General features: G+C 40.4%; 1 pseudogene and 1 gene segment (V, D, J or C); both read left to right on the forward strand.

Moving 5' to 3' along the window:
* The window catches only part of LOC122116639, a 1,030,500-nt pseudogene that overhangs the window by 926,665 nt on the left and 85,025 nt on the right, over positions 1 to 18,810 (forward strand).
* LOC122116837 lies at positions 10,176 to 10,956 on the forward strand. The segment is given in 2 exon segments: positions 10,176 to 10,238; positions 10,607 to 10,956. Coding segments are annotated over 2 exon segments (399 nt in total).

Below are 18,810 nucleotides of genomic sequence, written 5' to 3' on the forward strand. Positions count from 1 at the left end.
TTTATCAATAGGCAGGCTCACCTTCAAAGTTCTTCTCATTAAATGCAGGTCCATAGAAAGGCATGAGTTTTATAGTTTCATCATAGCCTGGTTTGGCTTCAGAAGTCTGACATTTCACGCCACAGAAACATCATCACCAGGGTAGAATGATGAATCTCTCAAATGCAGATCCACATGCAGTTCATTTAGTGAGTTGTGCTGAAGAGAACTGACTTTGGCAGTGACTTTCTCTGTGTGTGAGCTTCTGACTTTGAGGAACAGTGTTATTTTGTGTACCTGCAGCAGCTGCTTGGACTCACAATGATGAGAGGTTGATTCACTGTCATGTAAATGTCCTGCTAGTGGCTCCCCAGATGTGACATCCTGCCCTAGGGTGGACAGTGTCCCCACATGCTGGTCCTGATGTGGGAGCCTTCCTCACTGCGCTCTGCCTTCACTGTCTGTGGCAGTTTTTCCTTGCTTCCCATGCTAAGGATGTCTTCTCCATTCCTTGTGGCTTCATTGCCTTGCTCACCCTTTACTTTGTTTTTCTTTCATCAAATCTGAACCTAGGGGCTTGGAAAGTGGCTCAGTGGTAGAGCACTTGCCTTGCATGCATGAGACCCTAGGTTCGATTCCTCAACACTACATAAGCAGAAAAAATGCCAGAAGTTTTGCCGTGGCTCAAGTGGTAGAGCACTAGCCTTGAGCTGAAGAGCTGAGGGACAGCACCCAGGCCCAGAGTTCAGGCCCAAAACCGGACCCCCCAAAAAAATCTGAACCTGCTGTGACCTCATGTTCTAGCCCAGTTCCTAAAAATGTTATTTAGGAACTGGAAGAGATGATAGTGTAAGAAAATGAAGGTTTATCAAGCCGAGGAGACTGAAGTAGATGTGAGTTCTTGGTTTAGGGAATATCTTATCTTTGAGGGGGGTCTTTTGGGGCTATTGATAGGAGACAGGCATGTTACCTGAGAGATTTGGAGACTGCTAGCTCAGAAATTCAGAAGATCACCATGCTACATATAGAGGCATGTCTTTTAAATCTTTCCAGTCCTGCTGATTTTCATGTGCCCTGAGCACAGCCCACTGCCCTGAGAACTTCTTCATAGGCTGCTCACACCCTGTGCAGGAGAAGGTTCAACTCAGCAAACATCTTGCACATGAAGGCTGCTGTTCAGCTCCTGGGGCATCTGCTGCTCTGGCTCTCAGTTAAAGAAGAAAAATGCTGGGAAATATTCATTTCATGTTATCAGAGCAGCTTGTGTCTTCCTAGAACTATTTGGATAATATAATTAATTAAATGACTACTCTTTTTAATGTTTCCAGTGTCAGGTGCCCATTGTGATGTCCACTTGACCCAGTCCACATCACTTGCAAAGCCAGTCACGTCATTAGCAATTATTTACATTCTTACCAGCAGAGAGCAAGGAAAGCACCAAAGCTCCTGATCTATTTTGCACCTACTTGGCCATCTGGGATCCCATGGAGGTTCAATGGAAGTGGATCTGGCACAGAGTTCACTCTCAGCATCAGCAGCCTGCAGCCTGAAGATTTTGCCACTTACTACTGTCAGCAGGGTAATTATTTACCTATCCCTGTGACACCAGTCATAACAAAAACCTCCCAGGGCAGCAGAAGTGAGAGCCTGGGCTGCCCCAGATGCTTACCCTGGTGCTTCCAACTGCTGACAGAACATCTCAGATGCAGCCCCATTTTTTTTTTTTGTCGGTCATGGGGCTTGAACTCTGGGCCTGGGCGCTGTCCCTCAGCTCTTCAGCTCAAGGCAAGCGCTCTACCACTTGAGCTACAGTGCCACTTCCGGTTTTCTGGTGGTTTATTGGAGATAGGAGTCTCACGGTCTCTCCTGCCCGGGCTGGCTTTGAACCGTGATCCTCAGATCTCAGCCTCCTGAGTAGGTAGGATTACAGGCGTGAGCCACCAGCGCCCGGCTGCAGCCCCATTTTTAAGGTCACTGGAAAGCATTGGGAGATAGGTTCTGGAGTCAATTCCATACCTTAACTCTCTGTCCTCCTGCTCATCCCAAGCAGCACACACCTGACATTTCCTCTTCTGTGACTTACAAAGAACACTGCTCTGTACTCATGTATGGAAAATAGAGGTGCTAACATTTGTAGCTAGCATCCCTAAGAAATAACTTGGTAACTATGGTATGCCTCTTCATCTAGCTCAACTCTGTGCTTTTACTGGTTACCTGTTTTGAGAATCAGTTCCAATATTATCAGTGGAGTCCTTCTTTCCATGCTACAGGCATCACGGATTTTATAGGTTATCACCAGTATTTTGATTGGAAAGGGTGTGGGGGGGAACTCGCAGTCTATTAAAAATGTAGTTAGTTTTGGCTCACCCCAACAACACACACAGAATTTATGAACACACCCATACCTACTGCATATCAATGTGTATTTTAAGCAGGTAACAAGGATCCATACAAGGTTTTAGAAACTATTCTTTAGGAGAAGTCTATTTTTGCTAAGGAGATCTTCAATTGGCAAAATTATTTAGACACACACAAATATTTATCAATTATATGATCTCAGGCCTAAGAATAATAATGATATTTAGAAATTTGAGGATAGATCAAGATTAAATATTATTCAAAATATTGCCTATAATCCCCAAAAGTGGGAGAAGTGGATTCAAGTTGAGGTTTTACTGGCCAAATGTTATCAAGGAAATATCTCAAAAGAAATCTAGGCATTGGGGTAATCTCTTATAGTCATGGTTACCAAGACAGTACAGATACATGGAACATGGCCTTGTCTGTATCTCCTAAACAAAACTAAAATGAACAAGTTTAGGAGCAGTGCTCATTTTAGAGGACTTGCTTAGCAAGCTCAAAGCAGTGTTGAATGTTCAGAATACAAACTCTTTAAAAATGTGTTTCCTTGTTGGATATTTTGTGACTAGAATTTCTCTTTGTACCTTGACCTCTAGATGTTGGTCATGATCTCTGTAATTCTCTGCCTCTTTAGTCACTGAGGAAAATCAAACAAAATCCAATTTAGAGGCAAACTGAGTGACCTGCATCACAACAGTTAAAGGAGCTCCAGCAGGATCATCACCAATTAAAAGGTGATATATATATATATATATATATATATATATATATATAACTGTTTGCAGTTGTTTACCAGTGTTTCATTGCCTACTATTTTTGTTAAAAACCAATTGCATAACTATGAATACTTAAAAAACAATGGGGAAAAGGAAAAATAAAAAAGTCTTAAAAATATATGAATATGTAGAATAAATTGTAATTCACTTATGGAAACATGTAAGGAACAGTTAGCATTCACTTTATCCATATTATTGTAACACATAATGTAATGTACAATAATACATAACAATGTATAAGTAGAGAAATAAAAATGATATTTTAGTGCAAGTTGTGATGTCAAAAATGAACTTTACATCTTTCGTGGGGGGGGCAGGAAGGATTGGGTGGAAGGGCGGGGGGGAGTATGGGAAGGGATGGGAATGGGAAACAAAGGAGGAGGCTACAATGCTTGATAAGAAATGTACTCATTATCTTGCCCATGTAACTCCTCTGTACAGTATTTTCACAACAAAAAATGATATTTTAATAGGTAGTACAGATTTAACAAAAGTGATTAATTCACAGTTAACAAATAGGCATACTTATACATATATTGGTATGTGTTTATATGGGTCATCTATAAAACATGTGCCTACATTTATATATTTATTGGTGCATAGATACACATCTATATATGCACACATCTATATGTGTATATATATGTACATATAAATGTCCAAATGTAGCTGCAGAAATGTGGCTATAATACACACACAGAGAAATTATCAGGGATCCAATGAAACATAATTTATCCTTTGCAGAGACTGTCTTAAAGAAAGGCTTGTAAGAACACACAGCATGTAGAGTTTTTAGGAAACTATGTATATGTGGCTCAATAACCTTCTTTCTATACTCACTACTTTCTTTGAAAGGTTTAAGGAAACAAAAAATTCTGATGATCTTTATGATGGTTCTCTTGGTTGGATTGCTTGGAGATAAAAAATATACTTCTGGACCTGGGTGTGAGAGATTCTCTAGAGAGAATTGACTAAGAGAGAAGACCCAGCCTATTATACACAGCCCCTTCCAAAGGACTGAGTTCCCATCAAACCAAAGGGGAAGGAAGATGTAGCCACCAAGTAGAACATTTCCCCTGTTTCTTGGGTGCCATGTTGTGAGCTTCACCAAACTGCCCACATGGTAGACTAGACTTTGTAACCTAAGAGTTGCAATCAAGTACTCTGCCCTTTATATTGCTTTTACTGTGGTCTTAGCCACAACAAGGGAAAGCTAAGTAAAACATCTTCATTACTTAGGCCCTAGCTTACTATCTAACCAATGATTGAAGATGAATTAGGCACCAAAAGCATTTGGGGTCCTCAGCACTGAATTCAGAGAAATGGCTATTATTTGTAGTGGTAATAATATGTTGAAGTAGATTTTTTTTTAACTCTGAGTTTCAATGTGGGAATGTATGTATTAGTGAAGCAAAGTCATTAAACATGTATCTAATCCACGAGCTCATGGATTGGATTTATCCTCAGGAGCGTGAGATGTGGATGTAAACAGCACAAGAGAGCCGCAGGCCAGGAGGTGGATTCTGAGCACTCATGACTGTGCTATAGTCTCAGAGCAGGAGGAAAGGGACAGCTGTGCTCTGCAAGAGATAACTGAATCCCAGTAGCTAGGGTTCATCCTAATGGCTCCATCTTCAACTCCACTTTTGGAAAGGTTTCCGAACTTCTGCCTTAAGACTTCTCAATAGTTTGTGAACAAATCCATATCCTGAGATAAATCATCTTGTGCTGAACGCACTTGACAACTGTGACTAAGAACAGTGACAAATCCACAGGGAGAGCAACAGGGTCCTTTTCTTCTAATTCTAATACTTTCCCAGCAGACAGAGTCCAGAAAGGCAACATTAGTTACGTTTGGCATGGAGAGATTTGAGGGTCTCTGTGCAGCTTAGGCCTCTTGTTTCTCTGTCTTCCCCTGTGTCGACTTACTAGCTCTTATTCTTCAAATTATCACTGGCAAACCACTGACACACACACAAACACACACCCACATATACACACTCAGATACAGACAGACAGATACACACACAAATCTACCATCTTATCTGAATTTAATCCATAGAAAAGTTAAAAAGGATATATCAAAATATAATTTATAACTCTTCTTGAAAAAAGAATCCTGGGGTTCATTTAGCTTAATATCATCTTAGATGGTCATATGTACATAGTTTTTGAGCTTTTCTGCTTTTCAGATAAAATTATCTTAGATGTATACTAATTATTGCACATGAGGGAAACCTGAATCCTAAGATATGGACACAGAGGACTTTCTTTTTTGTTGTTTTTAACGTAAAGTGTGATTTTTTTGTTTCTTTTGTATGTTCTTCCCCCCTATGGTATATCTCCTGTTTTCACTGTACTGATTTGGTACCCTGAAACTTGTATATACATTTGTCTAATTTGGGGAGGGGAAAGGAAATAACAAAACGCTGAAACAAGGACACAGGATGACTCATTGCAACGATGATACCCACAAGACTCTCTACTGGAAATGAACTTTACAACTTTGGTCAAGGGAGGTGTGAGGGAAGTAAGGGAGGGAAGGGATAGTGGGAGAACAACAAAGGAGGGAGTAACTATGCTTGTCAAGAAATGTACTCATTACCTTACTCATGTAAATGTAACGCCTTTGTACAGCATCTTTGCAATAAAGTAAAATTAAAAATTAATTGATAAAAAATAAAAAAAGAATCCTGGTTTAAAAGCATGTACTGTTAGAATAATACCACTAGATGGTAGCAAAAACATACAAGATATATAAAAAGAGCTCTCTAGCCTAGTAATGTAGGGAAACCACAGAGTGAGTGTTTTATCATTAACAAAGAGTCTCCAGGCTTGGGTATTTGACGACCAGGGACACTCAGAAGGAGCTGTCAGCAGGCTGAATTGTGGGGGAAAGTCTTCTGTCTTGGGAATTTAGAGACTGGAAACTTGGCTTTGCCTCTATTTCCTGCCTTACTCATCAGCAAAGTGAGTGAGGTGATGTGAGGTCCCTGAGACTGTAGCAAGTCCTGTATTGCTAGTGTCTTAAGGAGATGTGGCACTGGATGGATGGCTCTGTCTCTGTCTCTGTCACAGGCATCAAAGTCCTTGTGAGGACATTACAAGAAAGTGAACAGTCAGGAAGAGTCTAAAACAGATGACACTCTAGACTTCCCGGCTTCCAGAACTTTGATTTTAAAACTATTCCATATATTTGTCTACCAGCTGAAGATATCTGTGTTCTCCATGGCAGTGCAGGGAAAATGTCACCAAACCAGCTTTCCCTCAGCAGATCAGCCTTAGGAATTGACATGTAGTTTGGACATGTAGTTGCAAACTTGCTTCTCTTCTTCCTGCTGCTGCAACCATGGTGAGGAAGCAGGACTCAGGTTCCATTCTCAGTGAGCTTGAATTCAAGAAAGTTTCCTAGCAGTTGAAGGTGTAAGCCAGCTTAGTTTATGGATCAGAATCAGAAAAACCTCTACTAAATGGGATGCATTACTGGTATTGTTTGTAGATGTACATGTATTTTTTTTCTTCTGTTAGGAACTGAGAAGATCCTTTTAATACTAGCATTCTTTTCTTGACTTGGCTCTCAGCACAGAATTTATAATGCCTCTCCTGACTTGTAAATGACATATCAACATACTCCGAGGAGTCAGGGTTGTGCCATTACTTTGGATTCAGATAGCAAATAGAAGTCTATCCAGGTAAAATAAAAAAGAGGTATATGTATGTATATATTTGTGCACTTCATTTATTTATTTTCCTATAATAGTTTTCATTGTAGAGATGTTTCATCTCCTTGGTTATGCTTATATATTCTTATTTTTGTGGAAATAATTTCATAATTTCAGTTTTCCCCATTTATTATGATGTTGACAATAGTTTTGCCACCTATATCATTTATTGGGCTGAGGTAATTTTTTTCTATCCCTAGTCACTTGAGAGATTTTTCTCAATCACTTTTCTCCAATCCATGGAAACATTTAAACTTATTGCCTTTTTATATTTTCTGGTTCTTCTCTGCATCCAACTTGCTAAGAACAATGGCCACTACTGACACTCTACAACTGCACAACACCTGAGAAGTTCAGACCATCACCTGATATGCAGGTAAGGGCAAATGGCCAGCAGGACTGATCAGCAACTTCACAATGTTCCAATCCTGAGAATGAAACCCTACCATGCCCCGTTGTGCGGCAAGGAACTGTCGTTCCTGAAGATATACTTTGTCCTGTTTTGAGAGGTATAAATTCAAATCCCAGTGTTCTACATGACTGATGTATCTACAAGAGACCAGTGCAGGAGGCTCATGACTGAAAACCTACCTACAGAGAAGGCTGAGAGCTACTGATCCCAGTTCAAAGTCAGCCCAGGTAAGGAAAGTGCAAGAGACTCTTTCCTCCAGTTAATCAACAAAAAGGCAGAAATGGAGATGTGGCTCAGGTGGAAGAGTGCTGTCCTTTAGTACTAAAGCTCAGGTCCATAGATCAGACCCTGAGTCCAAGTCCAAAAACACACACACACACATACACACACCAAGTATAAAAATGCATAAAAATGTTGTCAAATATGAGTCTTTTTATGGTTGCACTTCCTTCGTGAGGGATGGGGGAATCAAAGGATAAGATTTCAGTTTTTCTTTTGAGCTATATCATTTATAACTCATATACAGGAATGAAGTTACAACCTATTGGGAAATTACCTGTGTTAGTCATCTACCCTTCCATGTAATTGGCATTTAATTTCAGTGTGGAACTTTCTTTCAGTAATGGTATCTCAAAGAGTTTGCTCATTTTCTTTACATAAGCAAGCAGCAAAAGAATAAAATAAATAATTTACAAATAACATATTTATAAGATTATTTCTTTTTTGCTTTATATGTCCCTTCCCCACAGTATAACTCCTGTTTTCATTCTATTTGATGTTGATATAATTTGGGGAGGGAAAGGGAAAAAAACAAATTGTTTAAATAGGGATATAGGTGGGACCATTGCAACAATGAGATGTACAAAACATTATGTCGAAAAATGAAGTTTACAACTTTGGTGCTGGGGGTATTGGGGTGGGGGAAGGATGGGGAAAAGCAGGGGGAGATGGGAAGGAATGGGAAGGGAAAACAAAGGAGGAGGCAACAATGCTTGATAAGAAATGTACGGTATTTTCCCCAAAATAAATTTATTTAAAAATAATATATACCACATATTGGTGCACATCAGAGGGAAACTAGGAGGAGGACAGAGAGACAGAGGGAAATAGGGGAAAACATGCAACAGTGGGACCTATCAGCTGCGCTGGACATTGATCATATCAAACTAAGCAACTCAATGGAAGCAATGGGAGGGAGGGAATGAGCAGGAAAGAGGGAACAGCTGACACTAAGCAAAAGGAAAGAAATGTAATATATCACCTCATGTGGAAGAAATAACTGTATTGTAAAAGCTCATAGAATTCACAGACTTTATAACTCATGATAAAGATAATTTCCCCCCAAGGTTAGAATGTGTTTGTGACTATAAGTATCACTTACTTTGTGACTATAAGTATCACAATCCTGTGAAATTTGTGAAATTCATGTAATCACTTAATCACAATAAAAATTGCTGTAAAAATTTTAATAGAAGAAACTTTTTGTGTAACCCATAAGAAAATGTCACAAACAGTGGGCAATAGCAAAAGAAATGTATATTCTTCAGCCTCTGGATGGTGTAAGTGGAATTTGAATTCCTCTGTACAACTCTGAACCAGCATTCAGTTGCTTAGTAGATTCTGATGAAGCTTAAGGGAAGACTTAATCTTGAGTGTTTGTTATACTGAAACATGAAAATAGCTCTTGCTGGGTCCTGCTATGAGGTGTGGAGTCCTGGCTGTGGCTGCCCACATGAATGCAGGCAGGACAAGGAGGGTCTCATACAGAGTTAATAACTTTTCCAGGAGCAGACTCTGTAGAAAGATTAAAAAATAGATGTTGCATTAGTCTGATTGACTAACTGAACATAACAGGCGTTCTTGTTCATTCTGTCTTATAGAAGAGAGAGAGAAATATTAAGAATGCTGTTGTTAGTCTGGTGAAGAGTTATGCTGAAGTGTAATCCCATATTTACTGATTGTGAAAAGGCCTATGTAAAATTTAGTTTTCTCTGCCATGTTTCTCTTTAATTTAGAAATGCTATTAGTTTACCCTCTGTAAGGAGGATTTTATGTTCTGGGTTATTTTGTTTGGACACACCTAACCATGAGGAACTTAATTTACTAGGCCCTCTATGAAGAATCTTATTTTTTTTTCATCACTTGTAGAGATTGAACTCAGGACCTGGGTGCTGATCTGAGCTCTTTTGCTCAAGGTTAACATTCCACCACTTTCAGCCACAGCACCACTTCCAATTTCTGAATGATTAATTGGAGATAAGAGTCAAAAGAGGATCGTTCTGCCTGGTGTGGCTTTGAACCATGTCCTTAGAACTCGGCCTCCAGAGTTGCTAGGATTATAGACATAATCCACTAGATTCTGTCTTATGAAGAACAACTCTAACTGTTGTTGATAACTTGCTAATCAAAAGGTAATTTTGTTTCAGTGATGTCAGATTAACTCGAGTTAGTATTAGATTTCCTTACCTAGATCAGACGACTGTAATATTGGATAGAAGTCTACAGAAACAATGGCAAATGAAGTCTGTGTACAGTATCTTTGTCTAGAATAACTAGAAGAGGGCCAATCAAATTGACCCTTCACCAAGACTCCCCTGGACACACATTTCAAATGAATTGGGCCTCTAATGTTTCAAGTTGCAGGGTCAAGTACACACCATCCTCCCTGCAGATCCAGGCATCAGGGGAGAGGGGTCCTTCTACACACTGCTGGAGCCAGCTTGGTAGTTATGGGTCTTTTCTCCAAACACAGAAGAAATTTAAGTCACTTTCTTCACCAGAGAGATGCCCTTGCCCTCTGCTTTATTCTTCTCACACTGCTGCACCCACCTGCTGATTTGCATAGTGCTCCCCAAGGAGGACTGTCCAGCCCTGGTTTGACATAAAGACTCATCTTGACCTTGACTTTACTGATCAAATCTCCTGGATTCCCAGCTAAAATGAGGCTCTGTTCTTGGGTTCTGGGTTTCCTAATGCTCTGGATCACTGGTAAGGGCAGAGGGAGATGAAGATAGAAAAGGAGGTTGAGGGTGATCCCTCAGGGCCACTGCTTCTTGTTTGTATTCTGTTCATGGGTTAGATGCACAGAACTTGTCCTCTAGAATGAGGCAGTTGAAGTTAATTATATGAGAGGGATGAACATTCTGAGCTTTGGTGACAACTATGACAACTGTGTAGTGGGTAGTATACATGAGATCTAGAACCTCATTTATTATTTTAATATTTGTATATGGTTTGAAATATGGAATGGTTTCAGGAAAGAAGGAAAACCATGAAAAGGATTGGCAATTAATATATAACCACAGAAAAAAAATTACCACATATAACATTGTACTTTTCATTTATTTTAATTTCAGGGTCCAGTGGCGATATTATACTGACTCAGACTCCACTGTCCCTGGCTGTCAACCTGGGAGAGAAGGTCTCCCACTCCTGCAGGTCAAATCAGAGCCTCATATATAGCAATAGAAATAGCATTCTGTATTGGTTCCTTCAGAAGCCTGGCCAGTCTCCACAGCGATTGATCTATTGGGCTACCAACCGAGGATCTGGGGTCCCAGACAGATTCAGTGGCAGTGGGTCAGGCACAGATTTCACACTGCAAATCAGCAGGGTGGACGCTGAGGATATTGGCATTTATTACTGCATGCAAGGTATAGATACTCCTCCCACAGTGATACAGTCCTTAACAAAAACATCACTTTAGGGCTTGGCCCAGCTGTCCTATTTCACAGATTGTATGGTGAGCAGCATAGCACGTTCTCTGAACTGAAGCAGTAGTCTGAGTTTGGAGGACTTGACAGAGATGTCATACTAGAGAGCTTGTCCAAGTGGGATCTTGGATTACTTCAGCTTCCAGAGACTCCCAGAATCAGAATTTATAATGTTACTGCAGAAGTCAATTTATCACTTATTACCAAATGTGAAAGACAAAGACAAAATCATATACCAGCAACATGCCATTTCTATAGTTTGGAGAGAATTACAGAGTCTAATCCCATGCAGAATGACTCAAGAAACAGTAGTAGCTAGGAAATGAAAAATGAGTCACAAAGCTAGGCTTAAAAGTGAGATGGATTTTTGAAATAGGAATGTTACTGAATATCACCAAATAAATAGAGTATGTTGTTTAAATATAATGCAAATTAATTATATGACTCAGATATTAAAAGCTTTTTGCTTAATCAACTCATGATTCTGAAAGTCCCATTATTTTCATTTTTTAATTGTGAAAATACTATACATAGAGGTTACAATTACATGAGCAAGGTAATGAGTACATTTCTTATCAAGCATCCTTGCCTCCTCCTTTGTTTCCCCTTACCATCCCTGCCCTCCCATCTCCCCACCCCCACAATTGTTGTAAAGTTGATTTTCGACATAACAATTTGTATATCTCATTGTTGCAATTGGTCCACCCATATCCCTATTTAAACAATTTGTTTTTTCCTTCCCCTCACCAAATCATACCAACATCAAATACAGTGAAAACAGAGGTCTCCTTGGCACAGGCTCATTTTTTATTTAACAAAGCTACAAATTGAAGTGTGACACTGCATAATGCTATGTTCCATGTCTGTTTCCTCTGATCTTCCTCTAATGGAGGCCTTTTCTCACCTGACTCTTAGAGGTTAGAAGATTCTGTTCTTCCCTTCTGAAAATCAACCTTTAACTGACAAACAAGCCCCACAATGAGCAAAGGCTTCTCCTTAGACTTGAGTATGTATTGGATTTTCTCTCAGAAAATGCACAGACCACTCAGACATCCAAAGCAGACCCCTGCTATTTTCCTCAGCACAAGCATCAGCTTAGGAAAGGACCATCCTTACCAGTTTCTCTTTTACATTTAAGTTCTCCTAATCCCTCTGTCACTGATAGATGTAAAATATCTCAACTTCCCCTGGTGGTAAAACAGGAAATAGCCTCATAGCCACAGCTATGCTTGGAGAAGTTCTATACTTACTGATTCTCAAACAGACAGAAAACATTTATAAAATTATCCACTGACTATATCATGAGCTTTACTAGGGAAGCATTTGAATATCTAAAAGAACCACAAACCACACAGAGAGTTGGTTTTAGTGCCAGGGGCAGAAAATTCTATTGAACAAATTCTATTTCAGCCAATGCTCCCTTTCTGCTCCTGCCAACACCACTCCATGAAGCAAGGCTATGTCAGGTGAGACAGGGCTTATCCATGTGTGTCCTGATTGACCTGAAGCTCTCCATATTCCTTCCTGTGTCTCCCTGAGTGATTAGGATTACACATAGGCAGTGTTTGTGGTAGAAACAGTCCTTTCATCTCAAATAGCTTATATGTGTATTTCACAGGATGTCACTATCAATCTTACACCTTACATCTTAAATAAGAATACTACTTTTAAACAGAACTTTGAGGGCATTTTAGGAAAACGAATAAACACAAAACACTCTGCGCTCGTTTCCATGGCAGCTAGCCTGTGAGACATCAGTGACACAGTGACCCTGAGATCCCTGTGTGCAGATCAGCTTCTTACTCTATGCACACAACAGATCTTTTTTAAAAATAAGTTTTTTATTGTGAAAATACTGTACAGAGGGTTTACAATCACATGAGCAAGGTAATGAGTACATTTCTTATCAAGCATTGTTGCCTCCTCCTTTTTTTCCCCTACCATCCCTGCCCTCCCATTTCCACAGCTACATTTCCCTCTCTCCTCCCTCACTCCATGCCTAAATTATAAAGTTCGTTTTTCGACATAGCGTCATGTACATCTCATGGGTTACCCTGTATCCCAATTTAAACAATTTCTTTTTCCCTTTCACTCCCCAAATTATACCAACATCAACTACAGTGAAAACAGGGGTTATACCATGGGAAGGGTCATACAAAACTACAAGAAAATTACATGGTACCTTTCAAATACATTAGAAACCATTGCAACGAAGAAAAACAAAACACGTGTCCCTATCATGAGGTTGATTTTCCTGAACTTTTCTGCTTGTCTCAGATATATACTAGCTAATGCAAATAAGGGAATCCATGGGACCTGTGTTTCTTTGGCCCTGGCTTTCTTCACTTAAGATATTTTTTTTCTAAGTTTTTCCATTTCCTAACAAATGGGGCAATTTCATTCGTTCTGGTGGAGGCATAGAATTCCATTTTGTATATATACCACATTTTCTTGATCCATTCATCTACTGAGGGACATCTGGGTTGGTTCTGTATTTTAGGTATGGTAAATAATGCTGTATTAAACACATGTGGTGGTAGCTTTAGTATGGTCTACACAAGAGATCTTTAAGTTTATGATTCCTACCTTAGGCTCAGGTCATAACAGTCTTACTACACAAATTGTGAAGTGGTTGATCTCCAATGTCATATCCACTCTTCTTTCCTCCTGAAACATAGCCATTCCTAAAATGTCTTGGTCTCAAACCCAGGTGTAGGGGGACGATGTGTGCACCAGGAGTGGATGTTTATCAAAAGACAGGTCCACCTTCAAAGTTCCTCTAATTAAATGCAGGTGAATAGAAAGGCATGACTTTTACAGTTTCATCATAGCTTCCGTTGGCTTCAAAAGTATGATATTTCAGGCCGCAGATACATCATAACCAGGGTCGAAGTTCGTGAATCTCTCAAATCCAGATCCACATGCAGTTCATTTAGTGAAGGATGATGAAGAGAACTCTGACTTTGGCAGGGACTTTCCTTGTGTGTGAGCTTCTGACTTTGAGGAGCAGTGTTATTTTGTGAACCTGCAGCACCTGAGACTCAGAATGATGAGAGGTTGATTCACTGTCATGTAAATGTCCTGCTAGTGGCTCCCCAGATGTGACATCCTGCACTAAGGTGGACAGTGTCTCCACATGATGGTCCTGATGTGGGAGCCTTCCTCACTGTGCTCTGCCTTCACTGTCTGTGGCAGTTTTTCCTTGCTTCCCATGCTAAGGATGTCTTCTCCATTCCTTGTGGCTTCATTGCCTTGCTCACCCTTTACTGTGTTTCCTTTCATCAAATCTGAACCTGCTGGGACCACAAGTTCTAGCCTAGTTACTAAAAAATGTTATTCTGAACTGGAAGAGACAATAGCATAAGAACATGAAGGTTTATGATGCAGAAGAGACTGAAGTAGATGTGAGATCTTGGTTTAGGGAAAATCTTATTTTTAAGGGGGGTCTTTTTGGGCTATTGATAGGAGACAGGAATTTTACCTGAGAGATCTGGAGACTGCTAGCTCAGAAATTCATGAAGATCACCAAGCTACACATTTAGCCATGTCTTTTAAATCTTTCCAACCCTGCTGACTTTCATGTGCCCTGAGCACAGCCCACTGCCCTGAGAACTTCTTCAGAGGCTGCTCACACCCTATGCAGGAGAAGGTTCCACTTAACAAACTGCTTGCACATGAAGGCCCATGCTCAGCTCCAGGGGCTCCTGATGCTCTGGCTCTCAGGTAAGGAAGAATAATGCTGGAGATTACTCTTCTCTTATTAACAGAGCAGCTTGAGGCTTCATGGAAGTACTTGGATAATATCATTAATTCAATGACTAATTGTTTTAATGTTTCCAATGTCAGGGGCTTGTTGTGATGTCCAGTTGACCCAGTCGCCATCCCTGTCTACATCTCTGGGAGAGAGAGGCACTATCACTTGCAAAGCCAGTTAGATCATTAGCAATTATTTACATTCTTACCAGCAGAGAGCAAGGAAAGCTCCCAAGCTCCTGATCTATTTTGCACCTACTTGGCCATCTGGGGTCTCATGGAGGTTCAATGGAAGTGGATCTGGCATAGAGTTCACTCTCAGCATCAGCAGCCTGCAGGAGACTTTAGGTAAACAATGAGGTATCTAGTGAAAAAAATATGTGTCTCTTAAGTAGTACTATAGACAATCAGTGATATAAGCATCAAGTATCTTCTATGATTTTATTCCCTTCATAAGGAATCTTATAAAACTTCCATCATGCACATGGTTTTGGCCCATACATACAGTCTATGTTATGTTTTCTGTTCAGAAGCTGGAAGCCCAGTTGTACTTTGTCTAGCATCTTCTCTGTTTGTCCCCAAACCCTGCATAAATACCAAACCCTTCACAGAGTTCTCTCACTGGTTCCTCATTGAATCAAGCTTGGGCTGATACAGTACTGGACTCTGTATACTGGTCTCTGGCCTTGTGTGTTCTGGGGATCTGGCTCTACTTGAGAGAGTAGAGTATGATGAAGTTGTGTAATAGTGTTCAGAGGTCACAGAAGTAAGTCTGAGACTGAGCCCTTGTATCTGTCTTGTATTCTGTCTTGTATCTGTGTCTAGATTCTATTGACAGTTTTATGGGTCTGAAACGTTGTATATCTTTTAGTGTCTCTAAGACAGAAAATCTCCATCACTTGATGGACAGAAACAATTTTGGAAGAGTCTGAATTTTTCTCACATGCTATGTCAACCTGGATGAAATACATCTTCCAGCTGGGTTCAGAGCTGTGGGATAGACCATTGATTTTCAAGTACCAGCATGGTTGTTCTAGTAATAAGGCTTGTGATCATGATCCCGAACTGGGCTGTCAGCCCATCAATGTAACTGTAAGAGGATCAGACACATGCATCCATGGGACCGGGCAGAGGAAGGCAAGCATAGGAGAAAGAATATTATAAGGTTTATTAGAGAAGCCGTATATCCCCCAAATGGTAGCACATGACCTCCATCACCATCCAGATAGCAAGAGGGTGTGAGGGATAGGAAGTGAGGTAAATAGGAGTTCAGGTGGGTCTGGGCAGAGAGAGGGAGGAGCCAATGGATGGAGGGAACTCCAGGATGGGAGGGGCACCCAGTTCTGGGTGGAGCTAAGGAATAAAGCTGAGCACTACACTAACAGTAACTACACAGAAGTATATTAAAATTCAATTTTTAGTCTTTTAGGGACCATAGGAACATTCCCAATTTTGATGAGGTAGGTGCTGAGTGAATTTGGTTTCCTTTTCAATTGATATGCATTTCTTTCTTTTGTAAAAAAAAAAAAAAAAAGCTCTGCAGTATCTTCTGTGAGAAAAAGAAGTGAGATTGCAATATGGTGTCAGAATGTAAATGTGGATTGGGGGAGAAACAGCCCCTGTGTCCACAAAGAAGACAAATCCTCATGTGACCAACATGGGAATATAGTCAACACAAGCATTGCTGCAAGCCACGAGGCCAGGCCTCTGCTTCCTGTATGCAGGGTGTGAGCCTTCTGTGGCTAGAATGACAGGAGTAGCTGTCTTCTTTGTGGGTCATGCCTGAAAGTTGAGCCACAGGCATGAGGGACCCTCCAGAGGCTCTATCAGTGGTGGCATTACTGAGACTGCTAGGAGTTTGTTGCTTGAGGATTCCTAATAGTTTGTAATTCAGTATTCCAGCATGTAACATTTTCTGCTTCTTAGACTTAATATTTGAAGCCAAAATAATAACTAGTCCACCGATAGCATCAATAAAGTTTTTGTTGTTGCTAATTATCATATTTTGACACTAGATTTGTTAGAGGAGGCCAATATGAACAACCTTCCAGGCCTTCACACTGAAATCAAACAAGAACAGGGGAGACACTAATTCCTCCACCTGCACAGTCACATGGTAAAATTGGAGGAAAAAGGACAATTTTCCTTCTGTGAATCAGTTTTTTGTTCTTCAGCGAAATTCATGTTTTCTACTTATTCATGTTGTTCAGTGTTTTGTTGAAAACTAGCAGAGAGCTGGTTTCTCTGTTTGTAGTTTTGTCCTCTGTGTTTACTTCACACTGTTGGATTTGTGTTTATTCACCCTTTGCACCCTTTGATGGGTTAACAATAGGGTGGTGGTATGGGAAGTGTTAAGAGCACGGGGTGGGGCTCAGTTGGAGGAAATACATCACTTGTGGGCATGTACTTGGGGCTAATCTTGCCCTTACCACTTTCTATGGTTTTTTTTGTTTTTGTTTTTGTTTTTTTTCCTTTGGATTATAATGTACCTTGAGTAGCCTCTGCTAGATGGTCCCACAACCTGATCTTGGGCCTCACCTCAGGCCAAGGAAGTCAATGATTGTGATTTGAAATCTCTGAAACTATGAGCCCAAATTAGCACTTCCTTCTCTTACTTTGTTCTTGTTATGTGCTTGGTTTTACACATATTCTGGGGAAAAGAGTCCACCATTCATGTAAAGACAGACTCATATAAAAAGATGACATTTTTGGGGAAGTGGATAGCTGACCAGCAAGGGACTCAGCACAGACTCTGGAGCTGAAATTGACACCCCGAATGGCCCTCAAGCTAGGGATTTTAAAGACAATACTCATGTGGTCAAGCCTGTCAACATGCAAGTGGCCAACAGGATTGTAGCGCACACACAAATATTGCATATTTATGTCAGTGGCCATTGGGGTTACAGTCTGTCTCATTGTTGGGTCTTCGTCCGTCCCACGAAAGACGGACGGGGTCCAAGGAAAGGTAAGTGCAGTGCTCCCCTGATCCCCAGCCTCCCTCAGCCCAGGAGACAATCAGACACAGTGGAGAGCCAAATCAAGTAGGAAGAAAACTTGTTTATTAACAGAGAGCAGGCCTTTTTAAAGCCAAAAAGGGCAGGTGGCATGGCAGGGTGGGAAGAGGAAACTACACTGTCAAGGTCACACCTTATCATGCACCTAAGCTTCCATGGGCTGATTATGCACTGAATGTAAGGGAAATTGGGCTCTGCCCACTCTACTCTTTCTCAGTGCCATCTTTGCTGCCCATGTGCTCTGCATCTCATTCTGGTTTGAATTGGGATGCAAATTGGGTGGTCTCCACACAAAGCAGGTGGATATTCTCATTTATGGGGACAGAGATTAGGCTGCTCCTTTCTGGCAGAGCAAAGGTGGCTGGGCTGTTTTTCTGTTGATAACCAAACAGGGCTGCAGGTCCTGTCTGGGCTATTGATAATCAAACAGGGCTACACATCAAACAACCTGATCACAAAATCCTTTGCTTTCCAAACAGTTTCCACATTTCCTGGGGTCTCAACAAACAGCATATTTACTGACCCTGGGGGGTTTTGAGAAACCAGTATTTTGATTCTCAAGGGTGGACAGGAACTCCTGGTATATTAAAAGTGGAGTTAGTTTTGGCTCACCCCAACAACACACACAAAATTTCTGAAAACATCCAAACCTACTGCATAGCAATCTGTACTTTAAGCAGGTAATTAGGATCCATACAAGGGTTGAGAAATTAGGCTTCAGGGGAAATCTATTTTTGCTAAGGAGATCTTCACTTGGCAAAATTATGTAGCCACATATCAATATTCATCAATTCTGTAATCTCAGGCCTCAAAATAATAATTATTTTTAGAAATCTGAGGATATGTCAAGATTAAATAGTATTCAAAATATTGTCTAAAATCCACACAAGTGAGAGAAGTAAAGAAGTGAATTCAAGTTGAGGTTATACTGGCCAATTGTTATAAAGAAGCTATCTCAAAAGAAATCTAGGCATTTGGATAATCTCCTATAATCATGGTTACTAAGGCTGTACAGATAGGTGGAACATGGCCTTGTCTGAATCTCCAAAACAAAACTAAAATGAAAAAGTTTAGGATTGC

This window comes from Dipodomys spectabilis, unplaced genomic scaffold (assembly GCF_019054845.1).
Source record: "Dipodomys spectabilis isolate Male_0828 unplaced genomic scaffold, ASM1905484v1 ptg000137l, whole genome shotgun sequence".
Classification (NCBI taxonomy): Eukaryota; Metazoa; Chordata; class Mammalia; order Rodentia; family Heteromyidae; genus Dipodomys; species Dipodomys spectabilis.